At 34.1% G+C, this 15,648-nt stretch overlaps 2 protein-coding genes across 2 annotated transcripts; one reads left to right on the top strand and one right to left on the bottom strand.

Annotated features, from left to right (window-relative positions):
• Nucleotides 1-319: 319 nt before the first annotated feature.
• On the bottom strand, nucleotides 320-4,656 carry LOC113391351 (zinc finger protein 665-like). Its single transcript, XM_026627285.2, has 2 exons — nucleotides 4,485-4,656; nucleotides 320-2,783 (listed from the first exon to the last, which is right to left on the bottom strand). Exons 1-2 carry the CDS (start codon nucleotides 4,508-4,510, stop codon nucleotides 422-424), a joined length of 2,388 nt encoding a protein of 795 aa, XP_026483070.2. The 5' UTR covers nucleotides 4,511-4,656; the 3' UTR covers nucleotides 320-421.
• A 1,192-nt stretch (nucleotides 4,657-5,848) lies between these two features.
• On the top strand, nucleotides 5,849-15,634 carry LOC113391352 (microtubule-associated protein 1B). The gene is made up of 9 exons (XM_026627286.2): nucleotides 5,849-6,143; nucleotides 8,187-8,451; nucleotides 8,800-8,914; nucleotides 9,696-9,802; nucleotides 10,478-10,596; nucleotides 11,216-11,322; nucleotides 12,080-12,214; nucleotides 13,883-14,136; nucleotides 15,165-15,634. Exons 2-9 carry the CDS (start codon nucleotides 8,383-8,385, stop codon nucleotides 15,405-15,407), a joined length of 1,149 nt encoding a protein of 382 aa, XP_026483071.2. The 5' UTR covers nucleotides 5,849-6,143; nucleotides 8,187-8,382; the 3' UTR covers nucleotides 15,408-15,634.
• The last annotated feature ends 14 nt before the right edge of the window (nucleotides 15,635-15,648 follow it).

The following is a 15,648-nucleotide window of genomic DNA, read 5'->3' as shown; positions in this document are numbered from 1 at the left end:
TTTCAGATTAACCGGTTCTGCGTTACTAGTTTAAAATTCAGTAGGTAGTTTCACCCTCACATATCCTCAAAGTTACTTCGTTCGATTGTCATAATTAAAGTTTAATTAGTATCAAAATCATTAGAAAAATGTTATTGTCGTAAAACATCGGACTCGCCTCGAGGATATGACCAACTAGTATGCCATAACGGCATTTGGCATCACGCTCTCTTGCCCTGTTTACTCCCTCGTGTATGAGAGGCGTGTATACTATATATATTATTATAAAACTAAGAAAAAAACATTTATTTTATTAACGAGACTCCTTTTTTTTCGACACCATATTTATAGGTTTATTTCAATAAGCAATCATTTCTATGTCTCACACCGTCTCATAACGACACCATTTTTTCAAATATACGAATATAATATTCATACAATTTTATGGCGACGCAGTTTCTATTTTAATGACACACTCGGATTCCATTTCATCTTGGGGTTCGATTTTGATGTCACACGTCGTACTTTCCGGTTCCATTATTTCGTTCGACTCGAATTCTTCGACATCGCTCATTTCAGTCGTACAGAGTTCGCTCAAATACAACTTAGTCTTGGAAACATCGAACGTTTGCTTGTATCTCTGTATCGCGTATTCTAAACTTGAATACGAAGTAACACACGATTCACATTTAAATATTACGGAATCCCTAAGATGTTTTAATTTTTGATAAATACCGAAGTAAAATTCGTCGTTGAAGTTTTTCAGACATTCGCCACAGTCGACATTAAAACTCCGCTTCCTAGAACCATATGTAGCTAATTCGTCAACATTGAATTCGCAGTGAAACTTCTTTATGTGCCTCTTCAGAGTTTTGCGCGTACTGAAATCTTTCATGCATATTATACAACGAGGGAGCGGTTTCTGCTTCAAATTCGGCACATTCGTATGGTAGTTCTCATTGTGATGGTCGAATCTTTCCTGACCTTTGAAAACTATGTTGCACTCTTCGCATTTGTAAATCTCGTCCTCAGCCAAATGTTTCGTCGATAAATGTATATTCAAAGCTTCGATCGACGTGAACGAAACCGAACAGAGGTCGCAGGGGTGCGTGTTCATATTGAAAGAATGCAACAGTTTCAGGTGAATCTTACAGGATTTCGCCGATTCGAAGCGTTTTTGGCAAATATGGCATTGAGGAAACGCCGTCGAATTGGGATGCTTCGTTCTAACATGCTTCCTTAAGCTTCTCTTCTCTTTAAACAGCGTCTCGCATTCAATGCACTTATACCTCTGCATGCCTAAATGGGTGTTCTCAATATGGCGTCGTATACTCCTCTTCGATTTAAACTGTTTGTCACAATAGTCGCATTTCGACCAAGAGTCGTTATTATGAACGATTTTTATGTGAGACGCCAAATAATATTTATTATTGCATATTTTTCCACAAGATTGACATTCAACGGCCTCCTCGGTGGTATGTTTCAATTTAACGTGATGTTTTAAAGACCTATCGCTATAATATATGCGATCACAGTGGAGACATCTGAAGGAAGCTTCCAGCGAATCCTCCATGTTGGTTGAAGATATGTTCGAATCGGCGATTTGAGCTTGTGGATGGAAGATTCTCGTGTGAAAAATTAAACTCGATATATCCGTAAACAATTTGTCGCAATGACTGCATGAGTTTACGTTATCAGGTGGAAAACAGATTTTCTTATGATCCGTTAACGTTTCCTTGCTGAAAAACTTGCTGAAGCAGACATTACAAGTGGACAGATTGTATTCCCTGTCATGGTGAGATCGCATGTGATCTTTTAAATCGTAAACGGTCGCGAACGCGTTAATACAATATTCACAATTGTAAAACATTAGATTCTGTTTGCGTTGCTTCTCTGAATTCCAAGTCGCTTTTAAGAGAGATTTCTTGCAATAACTGTAGAAGTTCTGGAATGAATGTTCAGATTTAATATGGTAACGTAATCTTGACTCGTATTCATAGCCTTTATTACAAAATTCGCATTCATAGACGCGATTAGACCCGGCCGCATCGTAATCATTTGAACTTGAATTTTCTTGTCTATGGCAGAATAACACATGGTTTTTAAGATTCTCTTTGCCAATGAATGTTTTCGAACAATACTCGCAGTTAAATTGAGAATAATTGTACGTAGTGTGGCTACGGGCGTGTCGCTTCAAGCTCTGGTTAGATGTGTACACCTTTGGGCATATATCGCACTTAAATTCACCCCTTTCCCCATGATTCATTTCAACATGCCGTTTCAAATTTCGATTATTCGTGTACACCTTACCGCACAGATTGCATTTTGTTAATCTAAAGATTGAATTATGCGCGGACTGTATATGGCTTATCAACGAGTGTTTACCTTTGAACACTTTATGGCACTCGTCGCAAGTAGGATATTCAATGTTCGGGTTATGTAAGTGGTTCACGTGTCTTTTCAAATTACGATCGGTCGTGAATGTCTTGTTGCACAATTTGCAACGGATATCCGGTCTGCCGCCTTGGAGGTGCACTGTTATCATATGCGACGTGATATTTTGCTTTCTCGTGAAGATCCTCCCGCATATGTCGCATTCCGGCAAGCCTTGGCCGAATCTGTTATGACCTCTTGACAGGTGGAGCTGCAGGCCAGCAGGGCTGCCGAACCTTTGATTGCAGATTTCGCAGTAGCATGACGAATTTATGTGGCAGTTTTCTATATGAGTTTGAAGATTGTATTTTCTAGTGAACGATCGGCTGCAGTAATCACAGACATAGTCCGAGTGATTTTGTGACATTTTGCTGAAACAAAAATTTTGTTATCATTATAAATAGTAATAATTCATTAAAAGAAATATACCAAATTTATAAATATATATTCTTACATAGTATATATATATATGTTATTTAAAACTCTTTTTTTATGTCATAGGTTACCACCACCACCACCCATAGACAATGGCGCTGTAAGAAATATTAACCATTCCTTACATCACCTATGCGCCACCAACCTTGGAAACTAAGATGTTATGTCCCTTGTGCCTACAGATACCTTGGCTCACTCGCCCTTCAAACCGGAGCACAATAATGCTGAGTACTGCTGTTTGGCGGTAGAGTATCTGATGATTGGGTTGCACCTACCCAGACGGGCTTCCACAAAGTCCTACCACCAAATGAAACAACTCAGTTATAAAATTAAACCGCTTAATAATTTTTTATTTATTATATAAGGAGCATTTATAAACACCCCTATTTCATTTCAAGATTATAACTACTGTGATAGCTAATAACTGAAAATGGATGCTTCAAAATAAATAATAAACATCATGCAGATTTTGATATGTTAATTACTTTAAGTACATTGCCTCGGAGTTAAATTTTCAGTTAATTTAATAGTATAAAAAAAGGATATATACAAAGACAATAATGTTACAAATTTCGATTATGACCGTAATTTCAAATAACTTTTTAATATATTAATAAATGATTAGGAAGTATACAGGGAACTCTGGCGGAGCTTGGGAGAGGCCCATGTCCAGCAGTAGATTACGAATAACTGATGTTTTAATTGATCGAAGTTAATATTAATTTCAAGTACATCATAACTATAATTTAAATTTTTGACAAGGTTTATGATAAAAAAGAAAATTTTATATAGGCTGTTTTCCGAGGCCTTATTCTCTTCCGTACTTTTTTATATTCCCCAATATATCTATAATAAAAACTATTAAAATGTTTTTCATGCATATACAGTCTAGATTTTACTATGTTGACAGTAATAAAATCACTACCGCTGGGAATGAAATTATGTAATGTGTAATAAGGAAAATGTTAATTTTTCTTACATGGCCAATGTTTATGGGCCACAACCATCTTATATTATAAACAAGAAAGTTACCTAGTACTAAGTTAAGTAGTAAAATACTTAGTTAAATAGTATAAATACTGACTGTTACCACTTTATGCTTCAACCGCTGAAAAAAATTAAATGAAATTTTGTATATTGATCTTTTGAGTACCGGATAAGCATATGCTAACTTTTTTTTTTTTATATTTTACCCTTCAAAGGGGTAAATTTGGAGTGAAAGTTTGTGAGCTATAAAATTTCTATATTTGGTGCAAGTCGCAGGTTCAGCTAGTATTATATATATATAAAAATTACTCACAATTAATTCAATTAAAACTTAAATAGTTTATTAAATAATGAACAATGGTTACATTTTTCGCACATATGAATTTCCTCTTTAGTATATTATTTCAATATAAATAATATTCTATAGGCGATATATAGATCTATCTGTACATTTAGAATATATATATACATTAAAGACGATATATTATAAGTTTGCCTAACAGTTTATTAAAAATAAGTTGTCAGTCTAGTCTTGATTGAAACAATGACCAGACTCATAACCACGTAACTCTCAAAAATATTTAAGTTATCGAGTAATCCAGAGAATTTAAAATATCTTACCAAAATAAATATTTAAAAAAACGACTTACTTAACACGAACTGTCTCCATATTCATGAATAAACCTAGTGTTTTCAGTAACCTTAACTTCTAAAATACAAACAGTACTACAAGCATATTTGTAATATAACTTCTATCTAATTTAATCTAATAACAAATTAGATTTATATTGCTTATTTTACATATTTTTCTAGTTAGTTGTATGTATAAGTAGGTACTAGGTACAAACAAAAGATATATTGACAGTTCATTGACATTTAACTTTTGACAACTTGATGCATCCAATGGTAACTTAATCCTACTGAAATATTTTTAAAGTAAAAAGTAATATAATAAATAGTAAAGTTAATATAATAAATAAGCACAAAAATTAATACGTAATTTTTTTTCGAACGATTGTTTACTAAATTAGCAATCTTTATTTCATAAAATTGCAATTTTTTCAACCATACATAGGAACTATAATTTAAATTAAATTGATACGTAAATTACAAGACCCTAGGAGAATTTATTCAAGGACGCAAGATCTCACTTCTTTGATATGTTATACAATCAACGATGACAAAGATTACTGATACGCGCACCAGTCTAGGCGATATCTAAAGAATCTTCATTCAAATTTCAAATTTCTAACACATCCACAAAAAGAACTTCCTTAATCTGCAACTCTTTTTTTAAATTATTTAAAGGTTAATTTGTTTCCTAAATTAAGCAAAACTACAATTCGTTTAAATAATATATTTAATAAATTTCCGTTTACAGTTACAGTTTTTTTAGACTATCGTCATTAGTAAACCTAATGACGATAGTCTAAAAAAAAAACCATTGGTAGAAAGCTACATTATTTATTTGTTCATAAATTGTACCCGTGAATGCAAACAAGAAAAATCTTTTTAATTATCTCGATCACTCAACTTTTATATTGATCTGCCATTAAATCCCCTATCTCCCTTTATGACCATGGGATCTACGCGCACACTATTTCTAGTCCACGTTTATGATGCCTAAATAGCCATTATCTTGTTGACTTCCAGGCAGGATATGTTAAATACATATATTATAATTGTATTTAACTAACATGACAGTATTTTTAAATGTTGAAAATGAGTAACTACTGACTTTCTTGCCGGTTCTTTTCGGTAGAATCTACATACCGAACCGGTGGTAGCTTCACTTAGTATAGTTTGCTGAATGACGATTCAAAAGTGTAAAAGCCTACTTAAATAAAGTATTACTACTACAGCAGACAGTACCCGCCTATTTTTATTATCCAAGACAAATGAATGCTATAATTTCTTCATAAATTACACGTCAAAAGTAGAACATCATGACAGTAATTTTGACATTATTTTGGCCTTACTAAATTTACAAGAGTATGATTCTCTCAATTAAGTAATATTTTTATCAAATTCTAAATTTCATCGCTTTAAATAAACATAACCGGCATTTTCAAAGTTGCGAAGTTAGTTTATTATCGTGGAGTTATCTGCACGAAGTTCACATCCGTCGCCATTTACGCCACGAAGTAAGTACGCGGAATCGGGAATTGGACTGGCGCAGTGAAATAGTGTTACTTAGGTTATAGTGTTAAAATAATATATAATTGTGCAACGAAAACAGCAATAAAACACTGGGAACATTTTACAATATAAATTAGTAAAACGAAGATAGCAATAAGACGGTACAATGTGTAAGTATTATATCAATTAAGTTATTGCACAGTGTGCACACGTGTTTGAAATAATTTCACGGTAAAATCACTTACGTACAAATTGAGCGATTATAAAGTACACGCCAGTCGCCAAATGTACTATGTTCGCGCTGTCTAAGTCCTACAAGACAACGAAACTCGGTCATTTATTATTATTGTGTAGGCTATTTTCGTCTTCAGTATTGAGACTGAGCACTAAAATTCACATTTTAACTTCTCAACAATATGAACACCGGACTTGAGTAAATATTATATTTAATAATATCGTTTTAGTATATTCTCCATGCTGTATTTGTCAATTTTCTATGATATCTATAAAACTATACAATTTCTTAAATATTTCATGTACAATTAAATGTTTTCGAGACAATTAATTTTAAGTTAGCTCTATAGTTTGATTAATAAGCTTTTCAAATGTCCTTGATAACTTATTTTAATACTTTTCACTGTATTAAAAAATGGGTTTATACCTAAGACTTCCATCCATTTTCCTTATAACCGGGTCAGTTATATTTTCAACACTGCACAGTAAACTTTTTTATTTATTTATAATACAAAACTGTATACATATCACTACAGGACATGATTGTATTAATTCGATATTACAGGACTATGTTATTTACTTATTTTTATTTTATTTATACTAGTTTATATATATATATATATAGGACTATATATGATATAGTCCAAGTGGCTATAGTTGTGAGTTCACTCAGGCTGCAACAAAACAAATCCACCCTGTCGGCTATGACAAACTAATAGGGCTAGGAAATTTTTTGTCAACTACAGATTATCTGATATATTAAATATCTTATATATTTTAATTTAAAAATGTATAGTATACTAAATGTTAATAGTATGTAAACCTTGACATATCCATATATATTTATTTTGTGGTACAACATATGTGTTTTTACAACCAGATTGTAGGAAATGTTTACTCTACAAAGGATACTAATTACTTTTTAAACAATATTTGTTTAAATTAAGACTTAATTCCACTGAATTTCTTTTGCTGGTCTGCACCGGTCAGAGTTGGATCTTTCCAAATAGCTAATAGATTTTAGATCATAAGTGATAAATAAGTTACTTAATATCAGCAGGTCAAAGAAAGATTTTTGTGGTATGATGCATATCGGCATATCACCTCATCCTAAGAAAAATGATGTTCTACAAATACATTCTTTGAAATAATCAAAAATATATTACAATTATATGTCTTTACAAAGAATCCAATTAAGCTTCAACTGATATGATAAACTTAAATAGAAATTGGAAATGATTATGTAATTATAAAAATATTAAACATTAATTAAATCACTATCATTTTAATTCCAAACGAAACTCAGCAAATATATAAATTTAAGAGCATTTTGTCGATCGGTATATAAGTTTAACTTCTCTATACCTTTTGTAATCTTTTTCAAATAATATAAAACTACATGTATTATAAAAGAAATGATTAATTTTAATATATTAATTTTTTATAAGACCTTGAAAACTCATCTCGTGACCGTCTTGAAGAGTCGTGCAGTTTATATTAACTTTGAATGTATTTTCACTGTTGCAATGTTTAAGCGTTGCGACTGCTGATGTTCTTTAATGGTAATTGGTCTTATTGAGCCATTTGTCAGTCCACTCACCCATTATAAATTAGGGTTCTGCAACTCGAAAGGAAAAATTGGACCCCTTATAAGAATAACTTTGTTGTCCATCTGTCTGGCTCTATCTCCGACAAGACCCTTTCACATTAATACGTAAAGATATATAGTTAAAAAAAGTCACTTAAAGTTTATGTTGGATTTCCCATACATTGACAAAATGAATTAAAACCCATAGGATGTTTCCCGTTGACCTAATCATGAAATTTGGCAACGAGCAATATATTGTTGCATAAGTGAATTTGGTCTTACATCTGTCTGGTTGTATGGAACCCTCAGTGCGTGAGTCAGACACCCACTTGCCAGGTATTTTTTTTTTAAATTGTCAGATAAAATTAATATTGAATATTTCTTTTTACAGTCAATGAACGTCAGATATGAAGAAGGATAGAACCACGAGCGAAGTTCAAACTTATGACGACAGTGCCTTAAGATATAAATAATAATTAGAATTAAATTAACGAAAACCAGTATTTTGTTTTTATTATTTGCGGTTAGATGTTTAGAGATATATGAGAAGGTGGGAAATAGTTCACTTTTAAGTTAGTGTTGCAAGCATGAAAATTCCAGAGACTTCAGCTAATGTTGGCGCTTATTATGGCAATGAGGACAGTGGACAGTGGCAGGTAGGTTTTTAAATATATATAGTCGTAAATGATAAACTGTAGTTTAACTGCTAGGGAACGATATACTTGAATCATATTGGATAATCTGTAAGATGAATTTGGCTTTGATATAAATTGCAAGGTTTATAAGCATTAACAAATGTCCAAGAGTCAATACGAGTCCAAGTTCCATTGGGAGTTTGTTATTTCTATAAAATAAATAACTAACCTTAAATTTTTCTTCAAATTTAAATGGTACCAAACGAGAAATGTACTCATCCAAACAAAATGAGCAATAATCAAATTGATTCATAGAATAGATAAACTTTTATTTTCAAATTTGTTTAAAAAAAATGTATATTTCCACAGCCAAACGGCGTAATCATAGACAACGGTGTTGGTGGTGGTGTGGTTGGTAGCGGAGACGCTGGTCACAGACCCGCCGTATACCCAGTACCCATCCCTAGAGGACATATTCCTGGAGGTAAGAAAAATTTAATTGATTATTATTATTATTATCATCATCTACTGGAAGTTACTTTTACCTATAGAAAGCTCCACAGTAATAAATAGTAAAAGGTATATATACCTTTTACTTTTTGGTACGGCATTGCGCAAGCATGTCTGGGTGGGTAACGCCCTGTCATATGTTCTACCATCAAACAATATGTATTATTTTTGTGTCCTGGTTTGAATTGTGAGTTAGACAGTGTAACTGCAGATACAAGAAACAAATATACAACCAAAATAGTTTCTGTGGTTGTAAAGGTTGATTAATATTTCTAACAGCACCAATCTGTATAGGCTTGTTTGGTCGTATGGCTTTGTGCTAGTCGGTCTGGGTAGGTACCACCCATTCATTGGACATTATCCTTACCAGTATTGTGTTCCGGCTTGAAGGGTGAATGATCCAGTGTAACTACACGCACAAGGGACATAACATCTCAGTTTCCAAGGTTGGTCCACTTATCATCGGGTCGCCCATTTGCTCGTCCATCTATCTATCTATATCATTAAAAATAAAATAAAAAAAAGGCTTCGGTGGCCGTTAATGATCGGGTGGTCAATTAGCCAAGGTTCATACTTTTTTTTCTAATTAAATTAACAATAAACACTTAAATTTGAATTATCAGATATGTTTAGGTGCCCATAGTACAGCCCCGAATATTCTCTGGCTGGGATTGTTTAAGGAATAACCGTATACTTCATACCATCGTACTACCTATTCCCAATGTGTTATTGAAATGTCTGTCCTTGATTTTCAGGATACGTCATGGCTGGTGCAGCGTACCCGGGTGCTGCGTACATCGAGTCCCAGGATGACTTCGAGGACTACATGTGGATGGAGAACGAAGAAGAATTCGACAATCAGGTTTGTTCGTAATTTTATATATAGACGACCTCCGTGGTCGAGTAGTGTGTACACCGGTTTTCATGGGTACGCCACTCCGAGGTCCCGGGTCCGATTCCCGGCCGAGTCGATGTAGAAAAGTTCATTAGTTTTCTATGTTGTCTTGGGTCTGGGCGTTTGTGGTGCCGTCGCTACTTCTGATTTTCCATAACACAAGTGCTTTAGCTACTCACATTGGGATCAGAGTAATGTATGTGATGTTGTCCAATATTTATTATTATTTATTATTATATTGTCTTCAAATTTGTTTAACTTTAAATGATGATTCAAAAATATTCGCGAGATTCTTGATCGAGTATATTTCGATTTTGTAATACATTTTCGTTCGTCGTCCAATGTATCATGATTCATGGTGGTCATTATAAAAACATATTAAATTTAAGTACCTGTAAATATTCCACAGCTGGGTAAACTGGTTTTAATAAATCACTCCATGAAATGATAGGGAGATTTCACATGTGGCAGAATTTCAGGCTTCATTAAACTGCAGATTTCCTCGTGACGTTTTCCTTGGGAGTTTACATGTGAGAACTCGGTGCTTGCCCAATAACCTACTATGATGGATTCATGTGTTCTGATCATTTGGTAATCTGAAGAATGTGTTGCTATAATATTTGTCCAAAATTTTGTTTCCAGGTCATGCAGCAATTAGAGGAAGAAGCATTAATGGAACAGTGTATAGAAGCAATGCTGGAAGATGAACAGAGAGAGCAGAGACAGAGGCCGGTTTCAAACGGACACAATCACTATCCAACGTGAGTTAAACCGAGATCCATTACAGACACAAGAATCTTATGATCTCATCTCATATTCCATTGTTGGCACCATGTCTGTATAGCCCATTCCAATGGAAGTAGGAAAAAAGATAAACAAACCTTAGATTCATGTATGTCATGCGATTCGCTAATAACTCAGCTATATTGTGCACTGCTAATAGTTTATGATTAATATATCTTTATTTATAATACAACACTAGTACACTTAACTACTTATTTCCACTTTAATTTTACTTCCAAAATTCCTGTATAGTTTTGTCGATGTTCAAAATGCCATTTTGTTGGCAAATCCATAGCATCAATTTGCTGTCAAATGTTGTTCATTTGACTTTTTTCCTGTTATGGTTGGAAATTGGAATAGAGTGTAAACATTTTAATTTAGACACTTGTGCCTTGTGTCCGTGCTTTGGAAGCCACTTTGAGTCGTTGATCTTGCACCTAAAATTTTGTTAGTCATGTCGATTTAATTCAGTTTTTATTACTAATAATTCTTATAAGCAATGGTGCCTTATTTTTATTACATCTCTGACTGACACTTAGTGCTACAACATAACATAACGTATAAAAATATATTAATAGATAAAAATCTGTATTACAGGACGAGTAACGGCCTATCATCTCTGTCATTGGAAGAAACTGTTTCGAGATCTAAGTTGAACCCGCTTGCTGCTGAATTTGTTCCCATCAGAGCGAGGCCATCTGCAGGTAAACTAAATAAGGCATACGCATTACATCACCTGATAAATTTATCTTCATTTGTTATTTTAAAGTTCCAATAACATCTCTGACATTCAAAACATCATATTTTTCGTTATGGATATCAAAGTTGTTGGTTTGTTCGTTTTTACTCTTCATGTGATAAGATTAGACTATATATTACCTAACTCTATCTGTAACAGCACATTACGAGCAAGCGGTTCTCGTTCGCAACTTACTAAAATTTGTTGAGAATTTCTTGTCAGAGAAACATGAATTGTTATTTTAGACTGACTTTATTGGTAGGCAATGATACTCTCATGTCTCATTTGAGTCTCTAAAGCTGATGTTCGTGTACATGAACTCACTTCTTGCTGGATTGCTGTCCAGTGCACTATTGCTGCATATTATGAAATAAATCACTCCGTCGCGTTTGTACGCGATGAACTCATAACAACCAAACTGATTTCTGTCAACTTTCACAAATGAACTGAGTGATAATGAGGAAGGTTTCTCTGTATAATTCATTGAGATTTTATTTAAATTGGCTGCGATATGATGTTGAAATTGTCGGAATAAAAAAATAAAAAATGCCCATCAAAGATCTTTATCATGAAGTGATGAAGCCGAATGATGCTCATACTGGTAGGTAGTAACTAATCTGCAGTTAGTTATTCTTCGTTTGAAAGATCACCATGCCTGAAAGCTGATACGAGGATATTAATTTAATGAGTATAAAATATGTATATTATACTTTAAATTTCAGAAGAAGCACAAGATAATGCAGATGCAAAATCAGAAGTGGAAAGTGCTAAAGAAACAGTTCCAGTTCCGCAGGAGAAACCACAGCAGCCGGACGAAGTTGACAGCAAACCGACTTTGGAAGAGAGTAGAACAGAAGGTAAATTAATGGAAATAATTTGTTTCAAGTATGGCCAAGTATGAAGTTAAATTAAAAAAATAACTAGTCTTGGATGCCAAATCTACTAAAAAAAATTTATCATTTTAGATTGCAAAGGAGATGTTAATAGTCAATCTATCCCTACAACTACCAGGTCCTATCGGAAGACTGTTATCAGTACTCCTCGCCCAAGATCACCTCTTGGGAAAGGGTATGATAAGCAGGCCCATCAATCGATCGTTAGTAATTCTCCCTCTACCACTCCTAATGGTTGTGCCCTCAACCAAAACACTTCTAATCCTCTTAATAACAATCCCAACTTCTTAGAAATGCTAACTAAAATACTTCTTAGTATTATCTCAACATGTAACGATATCCCCTTACCGTCCAACGTTGCTCAAGACTTATGTCAGTTATTCTCCATCCTTCACAATGGCCCCAATCAGCTTCTTTCAATGGAACTGCAAGAGCGTCCGGCCTAAAAAACATGAACTCCTCTCACTGATAAACCTACATAAATCTATCATTATTGCGATCTCTGAAACGTGGTTGATCCCTGGATCCCGATTCCGGGTCCCAGGCTTCTCCTGTTTGAGGGATGACAGAAGTGATAGTTGTGCTGGGAGTGCCATTTTCGTTCGGCACTCCCTTCCCTTCTCCCAAATTTCTTTATCCCTTCCCAGACAGCATATTAATGCTGTTGCTGTTAGAGCCCTTAACATCTCTTTTGTTTCCCTGTATATTCCTCATCCTAATCCAGCTTTAATTCCTGATAGGTCTGCCATTATTTCCTCTCTCCCTAGTCCTATCCTAGTCATGGGGGATTTTAACGCCCATCACACCGTCTGGGTTTCACATTTCTGTGACCCATTTGCTCTCTTGTTGATGGACATATTTGATGATGCAAACCTCTGCATCCTCAATAATGGCTCACCAACACGTGGAGTATACCCTAACCAAAACCCAAAATCGTCATTTAACAAACTATATTAAATGTAAATCTAAATAATTGGAATATAGATTTTAACTGAGTACTCTTAATTCTGTAGTTACTCTTTGCCACGTACGATACAAAGTTATGTCATAATTACAACTAGCTAGTATTAGCTCTATGCTTTTTTATCATCTATTTATATTATAAGGTTGTCAACGAAATATGATCTCTGTGATGGTTACCTGTGCAGTACTTATAGCCTTTATAGCTGGTTATACTAAAAAAAATGTGTTAATTACACATTACTTTGTCAATGGTGTGAACCAGCGTTGCAGAGCTGTCGATTGTTTGACTATCGATGGTTGACTTCGGAAACTATCGATAATATCGATAATATCGATACTATTGATACTATCGATAGTCTATCAATAGTGGACTATCGATATGCAACACTGTGAACTCAAAGTAATATCGGTAGAATTGCGACTACTTTTACTGGTCATAGTTATAAATTCTACCGCTAAACAATAGTACTTAGTACTGTTGTTTTACGGTTCGAAGGGTGGAGACATAAAACTTTGTTTCTCAAAGTTGTTGATGTATTAAGGTTGGAAAGGATTGTTACTATTTCTTAAAATATCAATGTTTCTGGGTATTAGACAGTGATGACTACTTCCCATCTGATACAATATTTCCAGTTTACAGTTCAATTATACAAATACATAAAATTTCAGAACCGATCCCAGTGCCAACGGAGCCGCCGGAAGTGAGCGCCGCAGACGTACAGCCGATAGACAAGAAGGTTAGAGACGTGAAGAAGGAAACGAAGCCGAAGACGGATGTTAAGAAAATTATAAAGAATGACGTTAAAAAGACTAAACCGGTTCCGGTGAAATCTGATACTAAAGTGACAGCTAAAAAGAAGGAAGTGAAAATTGTTAAAAGTGAAGTGAAGGAGGAGGAGGGCCCGGTCGCCGACGTTGTCAAAGTGAGTTGAATATAAGTCTAATACGTATCTAATAACCTTGGGGATATGATGAGGATACGATCCACTAGGGTAGAACATAAAAAAATAACAATTTAACTTTAAATAATAATTTTTGTGCATACTCTATTCCAACCACAAGAGTAGAAAAGCCAAATTAATAACATTTGACAGAAAATTTACGCGTCATCATTGGTCGACAGCTCGATTGATCTATGATATTCACTATGGATTTGACTGACGTATTGAACGTCGACGAAACTGTTATCGAATTTTAGGAAGTCAAATTAAAGTGGATTTAAGTGGTTGAGTGGAATACTTTTGTATTATAAATAAAGATATATTAATCATAAACTCTTGGGGGCCGTTCATTTTTACGTAAGAATATTTTCGCTTGTTTTTGAGCCCCTCCCCCCTATTATAAGAAAAAATAAGAATCTCGACAATCGAAACTTTTTCAAATAATTTTAACTTGCGCATTTTTTTGATCTTACATAAGAACTATTGAGACTCCTTCCCACCCCCTTGTAATAAAACATAAGACATGGTCGACCCCCCTCCCCCCTAAATCGTCTTACGTAATAAATGAATGGCCCCTTAGTAGTGCACAATATAGCTGAGTTATTAGCAAATCATATGGAATACGTAAATCTAAGATTAGTTTTTTGCTACTTCCATTGGAAAAGGCTATAGTGTTTATAATAAATAAAACTGCAATAGTAATAATATATTGTATATTAATATATAAACCTTAGGGATCACTTATTTATTTCTCTCTCTCTACCTCCCTCCCTCCCTTTCTCTCTCTCTAAAAAATAAATATATAATGAATAAACATACATTGGCAAAAATATATATATATTGGCAAAAGCCTTCAATCCATCTTACGGAGAGGTCCAAATTAACTACTAAACTAAATAACTACAAACTAAGCACATGAACTCAGTGGTGCTTGTCCGAGTTCAAACTTGGTATCATTGGTTAAGATTTATATAGAAAATCAGCGAAAATAAGTAACATCTTTCTTTCAGCAATCAACACCACCACCAGCTGAGGAATTACAAACGGGAATTAAACCAATCAACTACGCTGCCGCGGCGAAAGCGAATAAGCCCAAGAAACCAACGACACCGCCGATGGTGGAAAAGACTCCGCAACCAACGAAAACCGACAAACCTGTGAAACCGGCCGACAAGCAGGACAAGAAGCCACAAGTAAAGGACAGAGTTAAAGTAGAGAAACCAGTTGTACAAAGGAAGAATTCCACAAAGTAATTCTTAAATTGATTGTGTACAAAAATTAATAAAATACAAAATTTTTTTTTTTTTGCACTGGCAACCCTGATGTACAATGTCAACGAGGTTCTAAGCTTTATCAACGGGCAACACCGCCAGTTTTGTATGTATATAGTTCATTTTTTTTTTATATTTTGTGATATTTCCCGTTAATTGCATTTTTTTCTTGAAACGAGGAAATGAAAAAAAAATATATAGTGTAAAAATCATAATAATATAA

The sequence above is a fragment of the Vanessa tameamea genome, chromosome 31 (assembly GCF_037043105.1).
Source record: "Vanessa tameamea isolate UH-Manoa-2023 chromosome 31, ilVanTame1 primary haplotype, whole genome shotgun sequence".
Taxonomy (NCBI): Eukaryota; Metazoa; Arthropoda; class Insecta; order Lepidoptera; family Nymphalidae; genus Vanessa; species Vanessa tameamea.
This window is presented reverse-complemented; position numbering and strand designations above follow the sequence as displayed.

Excerpts from the sequence above, each read along its gene's own strand:
- LOC113391352 (XM_026627286.2), top strand. The coding sequence starts at position 8,383 with ATGAAAATTCCAGAGACTTCAGCTAATGTTGGCGCTTATTATGGCAAT. Across the intron at positions 12,215-13,882 it reads GGAAGAGAGTAGAACAGAAG|AACCGATCCCAGTGCCAACG; the intron begins GTAAATTAATGG and ends ATAAAATTTCAG. Across the intron at positions 14,137-15,164 it reads CGGTCGCCGACGTTGTCAAA|CAATCAACACCACCACCAGC; the intron begins GTGAGTTGAATA and ends TCTTTCTTTCAG.
- LOC113391351 (XM_026627285.2), bottom strand. The coding sequence starts at position 4,510 with ATGAATATGGAGACAGTTCGTGTTAA. Across the intron at positions 2,784-4,484 it reads ATGGAGACAGTTCGTGTTAA|CAAAATGTCACAAAATCACT; the intron begins GTAAGTCGTTTT and ends TTTTTGTTTCAG.